At 36.3% G+C, this 21,551-nt stretch overlaps 2 protein-coding genes across 2 annotated transcripts; one reads left to right on the top strand and one right to left on the bottom strand.

Moving 5' to 3' along the window:
* Positions 1–394: 394 nt before the first annotated feature.
* LOC142984070 (uncharacterized) lies at positions 395–3,288 on the top strand. The gene has a single exon (XM_076131381.1). The coding sequence runs from the start codon at positions 403–405 to the stop codon at positions 3,286–3,288; it is 2,886 nt and encodes a 961-aa protein (XP_075987496.1). The 5' UTR covers positions 395–402.
* A 3,486-nt stretch (positions 3,289–6,774) lies between these two features.
* LOC142984244 (uncharacterized) lies at positions 6,775–15,748 on the bottom strand. The gene is made up of 7 exons (XM_076131716.1): positions 15,714–15,748; positions 13,281–13,412; positions 12,553–12,774; positions 10,991–12,273; positions 8,977–9,073; positions 8,405–8,484; positions 6,775–7,971 (listed from the first exon to the last, which is right to left on the bottom strand). The coding sequence occupies exons 1-7, from the start codon at positions 15,717–15,719 to the stop codon at positions 7,902–7,904; spliced, it is 1,890 nt and encodes a 629-aa protein (XP_075987831.1). The 5' UTR covers positions 15,720–15,748; the 3' UTR covers positions 6,775–7,901.
* Positions 15,749–21,551: the final 5,803 nt, after the last annotated feature.

The raw sequence follows: 21,551 nt of genomic DNA, 5'->3' as shown, positions 1-21,551 counted from the left end.
GTTCTTATAAATATATTTTTTAAACCTTCGATATTATAGGTATTTTATCTCTATCACTGTTTCAATATTACGTGTGTAGAGCTTTGTATTGAACACTGCAACTTGTCGCACCGCGGCTTAGCCTTTCCCGACGGATTTGTACGTGATATTCCTAGCAATGTTTAAAAGTAGATTCATAAACATAAAACAGTAAAGAAGACATATTTTTAAGTGAACGAGACTTCATAAGTGTTATATCTGAAGAACTGCAAACAAACAACCAACTGATAAATAGAAAATAACAGATGAATAGAATACTAATATTTCTGGTTTCAGAAGAGGCGAGAAGATTTATAAGACATGGGTAAACCATCAGAAGAGAAACTGAGAGAGAAAGATGGAGACACGAGGGTTCTCTTCAAAATGTCCAATAACACTTTGATAACATACTCTAGAACATGTTCAGGCGCTTCACAACTGGTCACAAAGAGTGGTTTTCTACAAATACGAAAGAATCTACAAAACAACCAGTACTACTTAGACAAAGGAAAAATTAAAAGAGACTTGAGCGTGGAAACGGACATTTGTATCCTGAGGAGATATTATAGAAGTAAAAAGAAGAAATCTTCGAACAGAGGAAGCTCAGCTAAGTCTAAATATTCTACTTTAATGGATACAGAAGTTGAAACAATTGAGGAGTTCCCTGATACCAGCGCGTGTGGTGACAATGAAATAAGCGAGATCAAAAGCAACGCTCCCATAGATATCGAAGCATTAATGCTAGATAATCTTAAAAACTTACTCAATCAATGGATTTGCAAATACTTACTATACAATAAAGATACACAGCATAAATTTGAATCTGTTTTAGATTCAATACTTCATAAAATAGAAAGGGACCTAAATGATGAAAAGAATGAACTAAACAGATCGTCCGATTCTACTTACATATTGGATGCAGCGCATCGACGTCAAATTAAAAACAAAAAGAAACTCCCTCAAACTATTTGCAACGAATGCAGGTGTAAATCGTGCAATGATAAAACTCAAATGCCATATTTAGGCTCAAAAGATTCTTCGTCAAATTCAACTATACCTCACCATAAAGATATAAGAATTATATCCACTCTGAGCATCCCAAGAATTTTTCACAAACAAAAACTAAAAGTGTTTCGCAAAAAAAGCAGACATCACTCGTCGTATAAACTCAAAAACAATAAGGACAAGCATAGAAAACAGCAAAAAAAATTAGAGTCGTCAAATTACAATTTAATGGCAATTTCTACAAAATCACTCACAAAAAGATGTGCTAACTATGACATAAATGTAAAGGCAATGAAGAAACGTATCGTATTCTTTCCGAAACCTTTTTACAAGAGTGCTACCGAAGACAGTACAAGTACATCGAGACATGATAAAATCAACAAAGTCAACTTCTTACTTAAGAAAAGCCACCTTGAAGATATGCCTAGTGTTCTACAAGATATTTTTATAAACGACATGGATGTGAGTACTTCATGTGTTGATAAAAATTCACAACTCAACAATAAAAATGATAATTATACCATGACCGGAAATATTTCTGAAGAGATAACAACACATAGCATATCTCATGTCACGGTGAATAGAAATATCAATTTGAATAATAACGCAGATGAACAATTCAATGGTAACGTTGCAAAAAAAATTGTAGATGAAAATATAACTTATTCGAGTATCAATCAAACTTTCAAGAATACTACACACAGTACACAGATGGAAAGCAACATAAAACATGCACGTAAAAAGCCTAAAAGAAGAGAGAAAAATACGAAAAAAAGGCGAAGTCACAAAATAATACGATACACAAGAGCTAGTAACAAATATAACAAACATTTTAGAGTCTTGAACAAAAAGACCATAAGCAAAATGGTCAAAAGAAGAGAATTCTTTAAGAATTGCCAAAATATATTTCAGTTCTTCACTGATTATGAGAGCAATAGAAATCTGAAAGTCGATGTTCGTATAAACGTGTTTCCTACTGGTGAACGCGGAACTAAGGACGCAAGTACAACAATCAGCGATATAGTATTCCCTACATTAGGGGCTTATGAGACTAAAGGAGGCTCTACTCTACTATACAATGTACAATCTTCTAAATTAGAATCCAATCCAACATGTGAGACATGTACTCCCACTGTATTAGAATCATCACCATCCATAGAATTATCAGTTCCAGAATCCAAAAAAGAAGACCAAATAAGTGATTTTCAATGTACTCCAGGAATTATACCACTTCTCGACGGCGCCGTCAGTCAAGCTAAATATATTTTCGACATCAGTTCTCAAGAAAAAACAGACGTACAACAAACTATCACAGAACGAAGCAACATAAGTAATGAATTAGAAATATTACAGGAAATAAATGAACTGCGCACTGTAATCAAAGATTTAGCGACGACCGCCGAAAAGTTTGTGACTGAACAAATCCACCGGGAATCTTCAAAATCCAAAGAAACACCTATTTCTGTAAAAGCTAGTGACAATACTTCAAGTTCTAGATGTGAAGCAGTAATCAGTTTATTATATCCATCTAAAGCGACACAGATAACTTCTGACTTTCATAAAAGACTTCCACAGTCGGTGGTACGATTAGCGAATGAACGTAAAATGGATGCATTCGAGTTCTACAACAGACTTACAAAAAAAAGCACGTCCTACCGCATGATTGACAGTGAATCAGTGTTGAAAGTGACCGACATGACGTCAAAAGCAAATGCGGTTGAGAAATGTAGTCATCAATTCACCGATGAAGCCTTAACATGTTCTTTTCCAAGATCAAAATCATTATTCGAAATCAAATCGGAAAGAAATAAACGATTAGTGGCGTTTTTCTGTGACAATTGTGTGAAATCACGAGGTGCGAACAAGTGTTATTATAGTCCACCGAGATGCAGTCACTCTAAAGACATGAGAAAAAAGAAGAAGCATTTTTGGTCGAAGAAGAAGACTGTACCTTGTTGCACGTCTTCATCTGGTATAAGGGTAGCGACTGCTGGAGACTGCAGCTCACTCGGCAGCTGTCTGGACGAGGAAGCAGGTTGTCGTTCATGCAAACAACCTCGCGGTTTGGGTTTCGGTGAAGGATGTGTCTACTGTTTGTTATTGTGGATCCCTGTTTTTCTTTTACTGTGCTTATTCTACTCGTTTGTCATAAAAGATTTCCTATCTTTCTCCGAAAAAGACAAGGCCATCGGTAGAACTCTGAAAAGATCGCCCATTGAAAACTTTACAGATATACGTTTAAGGCTCTCCGATTTAGGTTTTTGATGTTTTTATGGAATATACACTATTAGTTTATTATTGATTTTATTTTGATAATAAATACTTTTTTAGAAGTTTGTTTTTTATTATTTTTGTGAGTAATTTCGTTATTCATTTTTGCCTGTCGCACACCTCAGTAATTGATTTATTCGTTGTATAATTTAATATTTGTTTCAGGTATTCAGTATAAATCTTAAGACAAATTATAATGGAAACCGAAAAAGAACCACCGAAAAAAGCAAAAAGGCCAAAGTCAGCAACACGCTATCCGAAAAGGATGAACACTTTTGTGGTAGCATTTGCTGTGCATGAACCTAATGAAGAAATAGTCAAAAAAGTACTTAATAACAAGCGTAACCAAGAACATGGCGTAACATGTACAGAGCCTGTGTCACCCACTGCGTCTGCAACTTCTACAAAAACATTTACAATCAACTCAAGCAATGACTCCTACCCTCTACCGTCAGTACATAACCACAGCGAAGTTAAAATTGATATATTGGACGATAACCAATTCGGAGACTCAGATAAAAAGTCCCCTCAAACAGACAGCTACGTCGTAGATGATAACAAAATGGCGGACGAACAACCAAAAATTCTATTCAATGCTTCGAAAAATATAAAAAAATACAAACAAAGCCACAGATTATTGAAAAGAAAACCAAAGAAATACAAACCTGTCATAAGGTTTAAGAATGTACATTTTAAATATAAGAATACAAAAAATAGCTTTGCCCGAAGGCTGGAGAAGTACTACGAGAAGACGAAGTTTAATACTTCTAAGTCGGCGCCGATCAGGCAAATTTATTCCAACACAATATCAAAAGTAGTTTCTAGATCACGCATACTGAAAAAGGTGTTGGCTAAAGAAAACTTATTTGATGATACAGATCGGATTTCTATGACTGATGTTTTTGGTTATAACGATACTGACAACACATCACTAGATTCTTCAGCGGCAACAACTAAAATGTCGTTTTTGAGTTATTCAAGTCAAAAAACATTGGTCAATGGCAGTTCATTTTCCTTCAAAAGTGATGATTTTTACAGCATCAAGTCTGTGCATTCCACGGTGCCAATGCCTCCAAATACTTTTCCATTTAAACAAGACATCATTAATGTTGCCGTCGCAGTGGCTTACACTCCATCATTACCGAACAACAAACAGGTTATAGAAAAGATACCTGCTGCTGATGAAGAAACGGCTGATAAACAGAAAAGAGCGAGTGTCGATACAATATCGTTTACTGGTATGGAACTTACATCTGAGACGGCTTCTGAAGCCGGGGAAAAAACACCTGTACGCGGCGCAGAAGAGTTTAAACTACAAGACAAAGACTTTAGCGCTGAAACACTCATTGATATAGAAAAGAAAACACTATCGGCAGCTCAGAGTAACGACGATACTTATGAAATAGCGCGGAGTAGTTTCGATTGCAATCCTTCATGTGCCAATTCTGAACTCGAACTTTTATCCAATTCTGAAGCAGAAATACACATTGAAGATTTACCTAAGAGTAGTGCAGATAGCATAGAAACGGTTGGGTTACACGAGACCGTTTCTAAAAGAACAACTTTGTTAGACACTGTTATTAATCTAGTACAAACTGAATTGCCTCCATGCACCAGTTCGCCTGGAAATGGGAACGCCCAAAACGCTGTAATCGTGACTGATAATGTAATCGATTATCTTAACCCTGCAGATACTAATCTAAATAGTACAGGAGATAATAATCCTAGTAGGAATCTAAATGAACTACCAAGAAACGTGTTGTCGAAACCTTTCAATACACAAAACAGTAGAGAGAAACGCTTAGATCTTACTTTACCTGACGAGGCGACAATAAAAGCTGTACTTGAAGTTGAAAAGTCACAGAAAAGAACATGTTCGGAAGAAGTGAGAGCTAATAATACTATTCCATCTGATTTATCTGAAGTATGGGATCGTATGAACTTTTTACTAGATTTGGCTATGAAGAGATTGGAAGAGAATTTGACGGATAAAATTATTAAAGAGTTGAGGAAATCTTTATCGGTATTTGTGCAACCTAATGTTAAAATGCCATTGGAAGATACTTCGCTCATTATGATAAAAACTGAGGAAGTAAGTACCCAGAGATGTGTTCAAGCAAGTCCTCAAAGAGGGGTGCGGACAGTTCAAGAAAACTACATTGCTATCACTGATCAGAATCTTCAATGTGATTTGGTACAAAATCAAATAATTGACGAACTGATGTTGAAATTGAGTGTGGAGAGACCGTTCCCGCAGCCGAAGACAGGGTCGCAATTGTCTCTTAAGACGTTGAAGAAGCCTCATGCTGGTCCTGATTATTTCGAGATACTAAAACCACCGGTACCACATCACGTGGAAGTTGGTAAAGGGGATCCAGTGACTGTATCGGTTGCTACAGCCCAATTGCCTTTAGAGAATAATGGTCGGCTCAGACATTTCAAATTCCTTTTTGCAGCTCCTATGGCATTCTTAAGGGAAAATTTATTAGTCATTACAACTGTTCCTACTTTCATAATGTTACTTTTCTGTCTGTATGGAGTGTTTATGATGATAGCAAGACCTTAACTCGGCGTTTCTTAGTGCGTGTTCACAGTGATGTCACTTTGATTGGGATTTTAAATTGTCTTTGTTTTACATTTGGTTTTTCAATAAAAAATATTGAGCTGAAATCTATTTTGTTTTTAGACTTCCAAGCATTAAACTTTGGTTTCAGATGTGTATTATTTTTTTATGAAAGCACTGGCTTTTTTACTGGTCTAAGGGTCAAAGGTCTCAGGATCAAATTGAGTGGCTTTTTTGGTAAAATAAAAAATCTAGGAAGAAATACGCATTTGGTTCCAAGTAAGACTTAACACTCGTACTTTACCAATTGGCTTTTGTGACGTCATTCAGCATTGGAAGTTTGATCATAACTTTTGAATTAAAAATACTGAATATTAGTACTTTACGATTGTACCTAATTTAACGAAGTATTTGACCCTACTCAAGTTTACTTTCTTCCCCTAATTTCGAAAATAATGGCCGCCCCTCAATCGGCTATAAAAATCGGTAATAAATAAAAAAAGTTGGGGTTGCCAGCCAAATTAACTTTTGGACAAAAAAAACGGGAACGGGAAAACTAATTTAACATTTTTAATCCGGAGTTATTAAAATGGGTGGAATTTTGTGCAAAAGACTGACTGTCGTGTATGTCTGATATGGACAATTTAGAATCTGCTCTATATTTTTATCTAGGTTAGTATAATAATACTGACTCCATGTCTGACACATGGACACATGGAGGACGCGTTGCGCGTCACGCAATTTGATGGGCTTCACAATACTTTGTCAACTTTCCAAAAAGACATTGCAATGTTATCATTATTGCCAAATGATAATTATGTAAAATACTAGCTGCACCCGGTGAAACTCTAAGAAAGGCCAGGCTAGGCTAATGTCAAATGATACGTAGGTCTTTTATAAATAAATTTGACAACGGCTTCAAACAAATATCTATTTTATTTTGCAAGTGAATTATCACCATCTTTTACAAAATTTAATAACCAAAGCTTTTCGTCTACAGAACATCGGAATATTTACTTTTAGTCACAGTTTTTCCAAATAAATAAGTATATAAGTAATCTATACTAATATTATAAAGCTGAAGAGTTTGTTTGTTTGTTTGTTTGTTTGTTTGAACGCGCTAATCTCAGGAACTACTGATCCGATTTGAAAAATTCTTTCAGTGTTAGATAGCCCATTTATCGAGGAAGGTTATAGGCTATATATCATCACGCTACGACCAATAGGAGCAGAGTACGAGTAAAAAATGTTACGAAAACGGGGAAAAATTTCACCATTCTCTCTTATGTGACACAAGCGAAGTTGCGCGGGTCAGCTAGTTCTGAATACAACACATTATTCGAAGGAATACTCGTAAATACAGGTGTTTTTATGTGATTTTAGTTTTAATTGTGACAAAAAATGGATGTCAGCGATTGTTAATCTTAAACGAGATAGATGTATAATCGAAGTTCCGACCGAATATCACCGGGCTTTCCTAGTCTTTAGTACACTGACTGACCGACCGTGACCGAGATTGTTTTGTCACAATTAAAATAATAAAGAAAACTATATTATTCCTTCCGAACAACATAAATGTGATTATATTTTATGGCTTCAACTCAAACACCATTTCTACAAGCAGTTATTGGTCTTTATAACATTAACGGTTGGATTTATCACGTCTGAATAAGTGTCGGCTAGCAATTGATTTTTTTACAGAAACACTGTCACTATAACTATTGGATAGGCTATCCATCTGATGATAGCGATAGATAAAGTGACAGAAAATATTTAAGGAAATCTATTAATTCCTAACCAACACTTATCAGCGAGTTTATCACGTATCTCAGTTGACAACTAGGGTAAGTCAAATTGATGGTCACTATTCAGTACATTGCTGCTTTGACGTAACGTGTGATCACTATAATCTAAGGAAGAAAACAATGTACAGCATAGTGGACTTCAAATAGTGGTCATCTGAGATACGTGACAGCTCGGTACTAGTCTGTATTGAGCTTATAATTAAATAGATATTTTGACTGGATTGCACTTTTCATTAGATTTATTGTCCTTGAGCCAACACTAGGTGTCCGGATCTGTCCAACGTGAAAATTGGGCGAATACGACTCCTCCTGGAAAAGACATACGAAATTTAATAAAAAATAACTTTTATATATAATATTTTTTTAAATTTTCGCGTTACATGTTCGTCATATAATAGGATACGAGAATTAACGCGACCACAGTCTGAGTAACCTACGCCGAATCGTCAGGCATTTCAAAACGCATGTTCTCGTTTGAGTTAACTTTTCAAAGCAGTGGTGAGTACGTTATTATAGTATAGTTTAATATTTAAATTACATAGATCTATCTGTAATTGGAAAATCATTGGCGATAGGCGATGGCCTTAAATTTGGTAAACAGAAACAGTGAGCAAAACCGAATTTAATCTCTCTTATTCGAAAAAGCAAAGAGGAAAAAATTACTCACCGGTATACTATACAAAATACAACTCCTAAGGAAAGGGTAGATAGGTCTTATATATGTATGTTTGTTAAAATTTACCTGAGCTTAGCACTCTTCTTTCTGCTGCCATCGGCAATAGCAACCGCGTGAGCAACGACTGGTCCATCGTCAGTTACCTCCTGAAAAAACGTTATGTTACTTAAGCAGTATTTAAGATAACCAACCGTAGTGCGTGTAGTGGATTCGAATCCCACACGTGACAAATATTTGTGTGATTAGCACGAGTATGTGTTCTGAGCCTGGCTGTAAATGAATGTATAAGTATGCATTTAAAAGTATATGAGTATGTTTATCAGTTGTTTGATTACTACAAGCTCTGCTCAGTTTGGAATCAGATGACAGTGTGTGAGTTGTCGAAAATATAAATGCAAAAATTTACAGTTTTTTTGTCCAGCTATTATTAGCTGTTAGGGAAGGTTCACATCTGACGGAACATACGTCGCGTATTATCGGTCGCGCAACGCTAGAACGGACAAATGTATAGAAAAACACTCGTCCGTTCACACTCAAACTCAAGCCCATTCAAATTAAGTTACGCCCAACGCATCTTCCGTCAGATATGAACCATCCCTTAAAGTCCTAAAGCTTCCGATATTCGGTCAAGTCCTTACCTCTACAGGTGCTTCGGTGGTGGTCGGTGCAGGAGCGGCCTGCACTCTAGGCACGGGGAAGGGAGCTCCGTATTGAGTGAACACGCGAGGTTGAGTCCTGTTAATAGAATTAAAAGGATGTAGTAAAGAAAGATTACGGATTAACAATAAAGCTAATTTAAAATAATTGCATCAAATATAAATGTGTCCTAAAAAATAGGTTATCGGCATCTCGCGAGTAATTATTTTTGAAAACATCGTCTCTAAACTTTTAATTGTTCTTTTGTCGTGCACTAAAGTGTTAGTTGTCTATTTTTAAAAGAAAATAATAATAATAAAAAGTTATAACAAGATTTACCTAAACATTGTTTTCTAAAAGAACAGAGGCCAAACGAAGCCTATTCCTATCTAACTATTAAATCCATTTACGATTACAGTTATAACTAAGCTTAAACCTAAGTTACTACAAACAATCCTACCGTACAATACAATACAAGCAAGTAGCTTGTTCTATCGATATAATACATGCAGATGATATCAAAAACCAAACAAGCGCGAAGGTCCCTTCATTACAATGTACTGCACATAGCGAATTAAAATACATCAATATTCAGAACAAAATAGCGTAATGTCACAGGTATATGCGACCAATTTACATTTACTATCGACATACGTGATCGTTGTAAGGTCAGCGTGAGTGATGCGATTTATTTGTCGCAAGGACTTGTCGTGCTTTCCTTGGACTGTCACGTTTGGCTTTGAAGAAATGTATTTGTAGGTATAACCTTCGAATTTTTGCTTAGCGTTGGTTAAAATTGTTGTGTTTTCGTTCTTTGAGCTAAACTAAAATATATTTGATCAAATATAAATATGTTTGACAAAAATTAGGTCATCTATTCTGCCGTCGTAAATCTAAACACAGTAACTTCAAAATATGCGTTTTGAGAAAAACGCGGTTGAAGTTTAATGGTTAATTTTTGCTCTCATGAAGATACTAATTATTGTATATTATTTCATGCAACTTTTAATGTTAGTATATAGTTAAATCTTTGATTCTGTATATATATATCTAGTATATTATTATTGTATAAATAATAAAATTAGATAATGTGTTTTAAGCTAGGGTAATAATATAATATTTTTTTCTTTTTTAAGTTACAACACGGTAACTCAACGGTTACTGTGTTGTAACCAAGTTTTACCTATTACTGTGTTGTAACTTTGTAAAGATATTAACATTAGGGGAATTACGACACAGTAAGTATGTACATACTGTGTTATAACTATGTTTCTTAGAAATACGTATAAAATCAGTAATACAGTAAATGAGATACTGTGATTTATTCAAGTATTTGTTGTTTATCTTTGAACAATATTTTATACGCAATCACAGTAACTGAAGAAGCCGTGTTATAATCAAGCAAAATAAAAAAAAGTAAATCTATTCACGTTAAAAAAACACAGTTAGTAGTGGAGATACTGTTATTTAATTTAAAATAACACAGATACTGTATTTTTTATTAAAAAAAATGTTTTTTTTGTAAAAATACTGTGTTTTTATTTAATGTATTTCGGTAACTATCCATCGTACAAACAAACCGAAAACTTTCTCAAATAGCCCGCGGTCTCCTGATTCCAAAGAACTAAACAAACTATAAACACAGTAACTTAAGTTACTGTGTTTACATTTACGACGGCAGTATTGAAATTGCGATTTTTACCTAATCTTTGTGGGGTTAACACAATTATAGTGCAGGAAATCTAAATTGAATTATGTGTAATAATGATTTTCTTGATACTTTGTTTGTTTACTTAATTTTACATGAATAAATTATAATTTACGATCAATATGCAAGAAATTTCAAGGGAAAATCTTACTAGAATAATCAATTAAAGCTTTCAATGCTAACTAACTATATTAGTATTCCTAACTATAGCACAAATCTGAATACAAAACTTTATTGCGACATCATCAATCGTTGGTCCGCAATTGTCCTTATATTGGAACATTAAAATTCTATACAAGTATACTGACCTTGTACCAAAAGCTGTCGCGACGGCTGTGGCCGTGGTGCCTTCGTCCTGGCCGTCTTCCTCCTGGTCTTGAGGTTCCTCAATGCCATTTCCTTGCTGGTTCACATCCAAGCCACTCTGAAGGGCATCAGGCCCTTGCTTTTGCGGCTGCAACTGACTTTGCTGCTGGAATTGGCCTTGGAACTGTGTCAAATCTTGTCCAGGGTAATTGATCAATTGCGCTTGGATGTATCCAGGTTGTGGTTGGCCAGGTTGAGGAGCTAAGAATGGCGATTGGTACAGCTGGGGCTGGTAAGAGCTCTGGTCAATGTTTTCTGCGTCTTGGTTGTTCGGTTGTGGTTGGAATTGGGGAGCCTGAGGCTGGAATTGGGCTGGCTGTGGTTGGAACTGAGCTGGCTGGAAAGCGGCTGGTTGTGGCTGGAAAGCGGCTGGTTGTGGTTGAAAAGCGGCCGGTTGTGGCTGGAAAGCGGCCGGTTGTGGTTGGAACGCAGCTGGTTGTGGTTGGAACGCAGCTGGTTGCGGCTGGAAAGCCACAGGTTGAGGTTGGTACTGAGCTTGTGGCTGTACTGCTACAGATTGAGCTGCAAACTGAGGAAGAGGCTGCAACTGCAACTGTGGTTGTTGCAACTGAGGTTGGTAGTTCACTGGTTGATACTGAGCCACTGGTTCAGCTTCAGGCTGTCCATATAACGCTTGAGGTTGCACAGCAACCTGTTCAGTCTGGAACTGCGGTTGCTGATAAGCAGTAACCGGCTGTAACTGAGGAACAGCTTGGGGTTGTTCAGCGATCAACAATGCTGGATTCTGGAAACCCTGTTCAGCGTTTTGCTGTTGAAGTTTTTGCTGAGCTATGATTGAAGGTAAAGCGGCAAAATGGGTTTGAGCATCGAATCCAGCTACTTGCTTCTGAGCTTGAACAGGCTGAAGGTATAAAGGTGCTTTGAGCTGACCGAACTGTAGAGGCACGAATTGAGGCTGAAGCTGTAATTGGGCTAGAGAGCTCAAGAACAGTTCCCCGGGATACTCCTGTATCTTCTGGGCTGTTACTTCCACTGAAACCTTTTCCTTCTTCGGTGATTCAAGAGTTTCTCCTTCGTTTAGACTGATTTCGGTTGTAGAAGCTACTGTGGTAGCCTCAGGGGTGGTGGCTTCTGTGGTTGCCGGGGTGGTTCTTGGCGCGAAGACAGCGGGAGCTTGCGGTCTTGGCAGTCTGTTGGCAGCGATCTGAGCATCTAGCTGTCTCTGTCTTTCAAGTTCGCGGAAGATTTGCTGTTGTTGCTGATACTGAAATAAAATAATTATGAGTTACTCACCATTATTCATTTTTTGCATGTGAGAATAGACTTAATAATATAAGTAATAACCATAAGTGGTATCCTGTTAGCCAGTAATCGGCTACGGCGACAAGTCTCATTAAAACCGACCAGCAGGACTAAGTTTATAGTTATCAAATGTGTGCACAATACACAGGTATCTATACTCCCTATCACATCATTCTCATAGCTCGCTCGGTTTACTATCTGCCGGTTTCTACTTAATCAAATAAAATCACTGAAAACTTACCTGACTCTGCTGGAAATTTTGATTAATGTTTCTGATGTCAGCAGTAAAAGCAGGTCCAACGTTTTGCTGTCCATTTATGGGTGACCTTTGGAAGAACTCAGCTTCCTCCCGCTGGGGGGGCAGACCCTGGACTGAGACGTCTTCTTCTTGAGGAGTGCCATATTCTACGTCGGGAGTTCTAGTTGGGTTCCGAGGGTCAATTGGCGGTAGGTAGCTGGCCGGCTAGAAGATTTGTAAGTTAGTGTTGAGTATTATTCCCAATGCGTAACATTTAAGTTTGAATGTATGATGCCAACTTTTGTACTGCCACGAAGTTATACATTTCCATAACTAGGTTTACTTTAACTATCACCTGACGAAATACGTCGCCAGTGAAGCGATGATTAAAAATTAAATTAAAAAAAATTAAAAGCCATATTATATACAATGGTGACATATTATATTTTATAACTCTTGTATTCATAGCATCTTCTTGTTTCGATTTGATAGCGTAGAAATAAAAAAGAATTCCAATTTAGCAGTTTTTTTGCTTTCAGCTTCATGTCTAATTCCGCCAGTAACACAGTATTATATAAAATATTTTAAAGTCTAGTCTAAGAAAGTATTTTTTCGACGGTTAAGCAACGGTGTTTCAACAAAAAACTCAATTAAGTACTGTTAAGCAACCGTATTGAAACAAAACATTCAATTGAGCAGTTATCTAGTCTTATTCCGCACATCTGTCCTACCTGTTGTTGAGCCTGTCCTGGCTGAGGGAGCTCGAAGGCGGGTCCGTTAGGCCTCCAGCCACTTGGCGCGTACGGCGCCGGGGGCTCCGCTACTGCCCCGCACACGAGAAAAGATATCACAGCCAACAGCCCCTGAAGAATGAAATTAAAAACTAATTTAATGATGGAGATTATTAAAGGTTAATAAGAAAAGAAATAGATTATTTATTGAAACAAAAAAACACACAGAAAATAATAATTAAAATGTGTTAGTTTGTCTACGTGTCTGTTGATCCCTAGAAAGTTTCTTAATCATGATAATAAAAATGTACGATGAAATACGCAGATGGCTTCGTTTGCTTAAAATTTAATACACGTAGTATTTTTAAGAAATTATTTACTGTTACAAAACAACATTTTTCTGTCTACATTTTAACATCAAAACAAGTTAATATGAACAAATTCTCCAAATATTTTCTCTCAAAATGTAATATGCCGTGAGGAATAGAGAGAATTTTCAATTTTCTACTTTTGAGAACTCAATATGTGCATACAATATGGTTTCCAAAATATGTTCCTGACATTTCAAATATCTCTATAGTTTCATTTTCAGTCGAATCGTTCCTGAAGGAATAAGTAGAGTTGTCATTTAACCACCATTATATGTATATTATTTTCTTTTTACACATTTATCATACTAATAAAAAGTGGATTTTAGAAAATACAATTTTATAGAAGTCGATAAAATTTGTCTCAGCCTAGATTAAAACCTAATATAAAACAAGACACGCCATTAGCTACTAATGAGTTGATTATTAGCCACTTCATCACATTCTCTCAAAATAATTTATTTTAGGTTAATTTTATCAATTTAGTACATTATCCCCAAAAACCACATGACCTAATCCAAAAAACCTGTGTTTCAGAGGTCTCCGAAAAATCTTTCGGTTTCAATACAAAAGGAATAATTTCATAACAGAATTAACCTTTGGGTTAATAACGGTTGCTACAAACCCTTTCGGACCCTAAAATTTGGAAATTAAACGGGTACAATAACCACCCGTAAAGGTTTAACTCAATGAATACTATTTCGTGGGTTAAAAACTCCATGTTCTCTGACCTGGCTAATAAAATATAGTGTTTTAATTGAATTTATGGACTGTGGAATATTGGTAGAAATTAGAGTGTTGTACGTCTATATTTAAAAACGGCTATTAACTGTTATTTTAGATCGATACGTATGAATACCTTATATGTTTTTGAACCTATGGAATAATAGTAAAAGTGCCAAATAATAATGCCATATTTAAAAACATTTAGTCATGGCTTTAGTTAATTAAAGTGTAAGTAATTTGACTGCCCCTCTGGCTTGTGATGGCAGGTTGCATTCCCGGGTCAGGCAAAGGGTTGTACGTATTTTCTGTTTTACTAAAATATTTTGTTTATACTAGCAAGGAGTATGGTAACGTCCCCGATATATGACAATAGACTATTACATAGTTTAATGGCGAAACGGGTGTATTTCAAACGCCTACACTTTTGGGTTTAGCAAGTGTGATATTATGAATAATATAAAAAATCTAAACCATATTTTTACCTCACATAGTATCTTTATTACATTAGAACCTAAACTGTATGTTTCTATATATGTACGTAAAATAATAGTTATTTATTGTAAAGATGGACTGATAAACATATTTGGCAGACATTAAAGATCTACCTTCTACATAACATGGTTTAACACTTTACTTGGGTAATAATATCACTTATGTATTCTTACAGCGAATCTTATGTATTACATGGAATATATTATATGCCTACACATTGCGATATAACACATGACCTAAGATATATACGTAGGTACATACTTATATCATGTGTGACGTTTTTTGGTAGTTTAAAATGCCTGACTGAATATATCACAAAAGTACATATATTTTATATCAAACCCCAATTAGCTATTTCCAATATCGGTAAGATATTAGACGCCTTATTTTCATTTCTTTAGGCAAGTAAAGTACGCGGGAATATGATGTAAATATGTAGGAGTTGGATAAAGCCCATAGAGTTTTATCCGAGACGAGAATCGAACCCGAAATATTGTGGTGTAAGTTATATTTACTAGCGGTCTGACTCTGTAGGAATACAAATTATAAAAAAAAAAGATATTTGAAAAAAAGTATGGTGATTTTACTTAATGAGTGTTTCAAATAGTTCCCAAAAATACTAGTCTCATCATTTTAAAGTTAATCGTATTATATGCATAAACATTTATTAAGTGGTTAGATTCTTATTAATTTTTGGAAGGAATCGATATTTTATTTGCAATTTCAACGACAACATTTTTTTCCACAACAACAAAATCATCACAGCACTAAATTAAACTAACAATTAACATAAAAAACACAACACAGACACACAGACAGACACTACAGATATAAAACGTGTTATCACCTTCATTTTCGTTGAGTTACGTTCAATGGAGTGCGCAGGCGCATCGTTTTATAGACAATTGTGAACGCATTGACATGCGGCGCGCGATCATCGCGACCTTATGTGTTAGGGCTGTTGCGTACAGGGCTGAGTTACTAGCCGGGGAATCGAACCTGGGAAGTACTTTAAAGTATCTTTAGTATTTTGATAAACTGTGGCAATTTTGCAGCCTTTAAACACATAATGCGTTTTAGAAATACATGTGAACTACTGGTTTTCAAGTTCTGAATTGTATGCCACTGTCATGTCAGGCATCGCATTGTAATCAAAAAATATACAAGCGTAAATTAATTAATTTATGCTTGTATTTTATTCCTTCACTTTATAATTAACGTAAAGGAAAACTTCATGATGAAACTTCCATTCTTATAATATGTTTAATACATTTATTTAAGGCATGCAAAAATCCCCAATTCGCACTTTCCACCAGCGTGGTGGATTCAAAGCCTAAGACCCCTCCCTCATTTGGAAGGAGACCCTTGCCCAGCAGTGGAACAAAACGGGTTAAAAAAAAATATCAGTGTCCCTAACGAATTTTGAAAGAAATTACTTTTATAAAGCCGACTACTCCATTTATTCCCGGTTTCCGAGGTACATTTGGCGGTAGTTTATCTATGCAATAGCGTTTAAACCCATATAAAAAAACGCTATTAAATAGATAAACTACCGCTAAATGTACTCAGAAACCGGGCATTAATGTCATAACATATGTCAAAATATACCACAGCTAGGGTAAATAAACTAAGAATCGAACATCGGACTTCGCGATCAGTAGTCATACCTTCACCATCAAAGTATCAATATGGCTACCGAGGCAACAAAAACTAAATTATTCATGCAGGTGACAACAAACATTTAGATAACGCTAATGTCTGTGTGATGGGAATCTCATTGTTTCATTCACTAAATATTGCAAAAAAACACTTATTGTACGTCAATCAATATGTGATTAGGAATTTAGATAAAACTTCCGAATTAGGAGACATTACATACATACATTTTAAAACGACCTTACTATTTTATCTAGAAATCGAATCCACATCACCTAAAGCAGTGTTTGTGTAGTACTTTATAAAAGTTTGCAGGTTACAGGGATATAAAAATGGCGTTTTAAGGGCTCTACCTACCCTTAACGAGATTATATGCTGTATTTTATGTATGTAGCTTAAACACACAGGCAATGTTATGCCTTTAGTAAATTAAATGAACGATTTTTCATTTTCAATTACTACGTAAAAAGCTGACTCAAAATTTAAACAGTCACTATATTGGAATCGAACCCAAAACACCCTTTGCTATTGCAGTAACATACCTTAGCAATAACCATATGTTTTGCCAAGTCCTTCCTACATGAAGAATGATAAATTCCCATCGTGATGTGTCAAGCAAACCCTTTAAATTTAACACACGCACTCCGTCTGCCTGCCTGTCTGTTACTTATGACACGGCTCTGTGTTATGTAACACAGAAACACCGGCTAAAGTCATATAAGGAATATTTAACATTATATAACTTGGGATTACCAGAAAAGAATAAAACGTGATCTTTTAATAATACATACATGATATCCCGCCTGATATAACCGAAAGTGTTGGCAGAGATTTGCGAAATATCCGCGTTATATTGTTAGTCCCAGGTAAAAAGAGGCGAGCTTATTGCAATCGGAGCTTAGAATCTCGCCTATACTTAACACTATTTATGCCAGGAAAGTAGGCAAGGACATGAAACTATATACGTCTCCCTAAAATGTTCTTGGAATTTGAACCCACGATCTGCCGTGGCAGCAGCATTAGTGTTGTAAAAATGAGCGCTGAGCGTCGAGCGTTAAGCGCTGAGTCGACGCTTCTGAGCGTTTTAGACTTGAGCGTTAAACGCTTGAGCGCTTAAGGCTTGCGAGCGTTGAGAGTTTAGACTTTCAGGCTCGAGTTATGCGCTCAAGCGTTCAAGCGTTGTAATGTTTAAATTCATAATTCTATGAAGTCACGGTAATGTTATTCCCTTCATGGACTCGTTGTTGGATCACATGCAACATTTTCAAATTGTAAATAAATTAAACAAATCCCTAAATGATGTATAATTACGAAATTAAATGAATACTGTTCACTGATAAAAACGGATCTTAGGCGCTGTCTCCACGGGCGAGAGAATCGCGACGAGTCCGCCCTTGTATCGTCGGACAATCTCCACGAACGATAATTCCGCCGCGTATCGTCGCGAGTCGTAACGGAATCGCAGAGATTCCGCGGCGACTCGTAACGGTATCCCCGCGTTTTCAACATCCATACTAATATTATAAATGCGAAAGTAACTCTGTCTGTCTGTCTGTCTGTCTGTCTGTCTGCTACTCAATCACGCCTAAACTACTGAACCAATTTGCATGAAATTTGGTATGGAGATATTTTGATACCCGAGAAAGGACATAGGCTACTTTTTACCCCGGGAAAATGACGCATTTCCCGGGAAAATTCAAGTGGCGTACGAAGTCGCGAATATTCAACATTATAATGACACTGAAATGACAATAAAATTCCGTTGTCATGGCAACTGTTTTAATGGTGGATATACCTTAGCGCGATTTCGATACATTAAGAGATATAAATAATTTTGAGAATATTTTTCGTAAAAAAAGCATATTTTATATCATCACGCTACGACCAATAGGAGCAGAGTAACAGTAAAAAAGTTTTACAAAAACGTGGAAAATTCTGACCCATTCTCTCTTATGTGACGCAAACGAAGTTGCGCGGGTCAGCTAGTTGAAAATAAATGACGCTGCATTTGACAGCGCGCTCGCTGCGCGCTCGTCGCGATCGCGCGGCGGACCCGCTGCTTGTCGCGGCCGACTAGCGACGATGTATTGACGTTTCGCACGCTCGTTGCCACTCGTCGTATCGCGGCGATATTATCGCCGTGTGGAGACGGTTCCATAGAGAGTGTATAGAAATACGTGGCACGACGATAATATCGCCGCGATTCTCTCGCTCGTGGAGACAGCGCCTTACAAAAATAGCTACTATATTAGATCCACGTTTTAATAATAATAATTTTATGAATAAAAGCAATGCGACACCATTAAGAAAAATAAAAATTGATAGATGAAGATAGGATAGAAAATCAAGAACCTGAAATTCAGACAAGGAATTCATTATTTTCCTCAATGTATAAACAACAATCCAACAACAAAGATATGATGTCGTGGTGGAAAAATAAGCAATCTACATTGCTAAACTTAACTAACCTGACATTCGAAATTTTATCTGTTCCAAGCGCGAGTGTGCCAAGCGAAGTGGCATTTTCGAAAGCTGGCCTTATCATAACTAAAAGAAGGAACAAACTTAGTAACGAAAATATACGGACCAGTATGGGTCTTTCTTCATGGTATTGTTTAATTATATATTAGATATTTTTCAATTATAATATAGAAAATATCACTAAAAATTATATTATTTCAATTATACACTTTTTCTTACATTTTACCTAGCTATGTAATCTAAGCGCGCGCTCAAACCCGAGCTATAACGCTCAAGCCACTGCTTGAGCGTCGAGCGCTTCAGTCGAGTCCCGACTTGAGCATTAGCAATCTGCCTAAGCGTCGACTCAAGCGTTTAAGCGCCGACTCGAGCTTTTTTACAACACTAAGCAGCATAGACTAAACCACTGCAAAACATTCTTCTGATAACTTCACCCATCATAAAAACATTCATGCATGTAAATGTATATTATCAAAGAATAATAATTTAATATTCATTTGAGATCTGAGTTTAAGCAACGCTTGCCGAGGTTGATCTGTGGATGAGTGGCCATTTTATACATATCGAGTTCCTCAGTGTTTCGGAAGGCACGTTAAATCGTGGGTCCCGCTTTTGTCATTTTCGAAGATTTTTGACAGTCGTTAACGGTAGTCAGAAGCTTGAAGGTCTGACAACCTGTCTTACCGAAGGAGATCATGTTATACCAGGTAACTGGGTTGTGGAGGTCAGATAGGCAGTCGCTCCATGTAAAACACTGGTATTCAGCTGCATCCGGCGAGAGAGGAAGCCGACTCCAACATCGTTGGAAGAAAGTCTAAGCTGATATATGTATAGTAGTAGTAGTTTAGTAAACTCGTCCCCTATTATACCTTATATTGTCAATCGCGAAAAGCGGATATATTTCTTACACCTAAACAACAACGAGCAACTCATTAACAGGCGTGATATTATGTGTGTGCGTAGTCAAACTACTCTATAATATGTGTCACACAAACATCAACTAATATTGAAAGTTATAACATATTTCTCACCTACATCACAGTCACAACTCCGGCAGCTTCGCTAACTAAATGGAAAACGTCAATAAGTTCACAAGACGAAAAATACTAACTTAGAAGGTTACTTTCTAGAAAATTCTATGAAATACGACGTTGGAGCGAACGACAATTTCGTGCTCTCCTTCTATTGGATTTCCTACTTACAATTACGTCTCGGCTTTGCCTTCGAGTGACAACATACTTTTCTAGTTTGCCGTGTTACAGTTTGCTTTTAGTGTTTAACACTTTTTCTAACTAAGAATTTGAGTAATATTATAAATGCGAAAGTTTGTGATAGATGTTTTTTTCTTGGACAGAAACCTAATGAATGGATTTTGTTGATCGGCTAAGTAGTAAGTTTATAACCTAATAAATGGCTTTCGGGCTGCATCCACCGAAAGAAGACTCGTACCTAGCATTTGACCATCCATGTAACAGTAGAAGAGTGGACCATTGACCGGTTCTGTATAGCATATGTACCGCCACGAGAGTTGGTGGCTTCAAATCTCAAGTCGGACCAAGATTTATTTCAATTTTTTCTTTTAAGAAATGCTTAACGAAACGCAAGAAAATATAAAAATGAGGTTCTGGACCTTCGAGTTTCGGTCCTGCACCTGACCTCTCTAGTCATGCCTCTATAAGAGAAAAGAGAGTATATCTGTGTATTGTGCGTACACTTGGACACTATGGAACAACACACTATGGAACAAAGTCCTGCACATTTAGATCGCTTCAATTAAATTGTCCGTCGTGGCTAAATATCAGCCAGGACCACATTATTTCGGCCCAGATATTTGCTTAGTATTTAAGCTTATTATATAAGTAGTATTTTTGACGAAGTATTAATAAATAAATTTTCGTCAAATAAGAACAAAGTGCAGTGATATTAAAATGTGCATGGCTGTGTTCCAAACTGAGCTATTGTACTATTTGGCGCTTGGCCTGCATTGTAAATACTAATAGGAGTGGTTTACATGGTGCTTTCAATGTTCTGGGACAAATTCTGAACCCAGTTATTGCGTAACAGAACAAGGGAATAATTTAGCTGACCCATTGTGCAATAACAATAATTTTATTGAGTACTCTTGGCCCAAATTATAGTTGATCTGATTTGTGACATAAAAGTTTTTGTTTGCTAAAATACCCAGAACTTTATCAGCGTGTGATTTCCAGTGTTAAATAACCTATTTTCTAGTTCTAACACGTGTGCGGGTTTTTTAAAATACCAAATCGTTTCATTGTAACAAACATCCGTCTGAAAAACCAAAGGAAAACTAAAAAATAGAATTTAAACTAGTAGTGGCATTATGTTAGACAAATTTGGGCAAAATTAGCACGGGGCTTTAAATGATGTTATTTCCAAATTTCGAGAGAGCCTTTTGATCACTGAGAGATTTTTATGTATTTAATTTTTCACAAACGGTCATTTGATTCCAAACTAAGCAGAGCTTGTACTTTGGTTACCAAATAACTGATAAACATATTTATATACTTCTAAATACATACTTATA

The sequence above is a fragment of the Anticarsia gemmatalis genome, chromosome 26 (assembly GCF_050436995.1).
Source record: "Anticarsia gemmatalis isolate Benzon Research Colony breed Stoneville strain chromosome 26, ilAntGemm2 primary, whole genome shotgun sequence".
Lineage (NCBI taxonomy): Eukaryota > Metazoa > Arthropoda > Insecta > Lepidoptera > Erebidae > Anticarsia > Anticarsia gemmatalis.
The sequence above is the reverse complement of the archived record's forward strand: the minus strand, read 5'-3'. Positions and strand labels throughout refer to the sequence as shown.

Excerpts from the sequence above, each read along its gene's own strand:
- LOC142984070 (XM_076131381.1), top strand. The coding sequence starts at position 403 with ATGTCCAATAACACTTTGATAACATACTCTAGAACATGTTCAGGCGCT.
- LOC142984244 (XM_076131716.1), bottom strand. Across the intron at positions 12,274-12,552 it reads AAAATTTCCAGCAGAGTCAG|TATCAGCAACAACAGCAAAT; the intron begins GTAAGTTTTCAG and ends ATTTTATTTCAG. Across the intron at positions 9,074-10,990 it reads GCGACAGCTTTTGGTACAAG|GACTCAACCTCGCGTGTTCA; the intron begins GTCAGTATACTT and ends TTCTATTAACAG.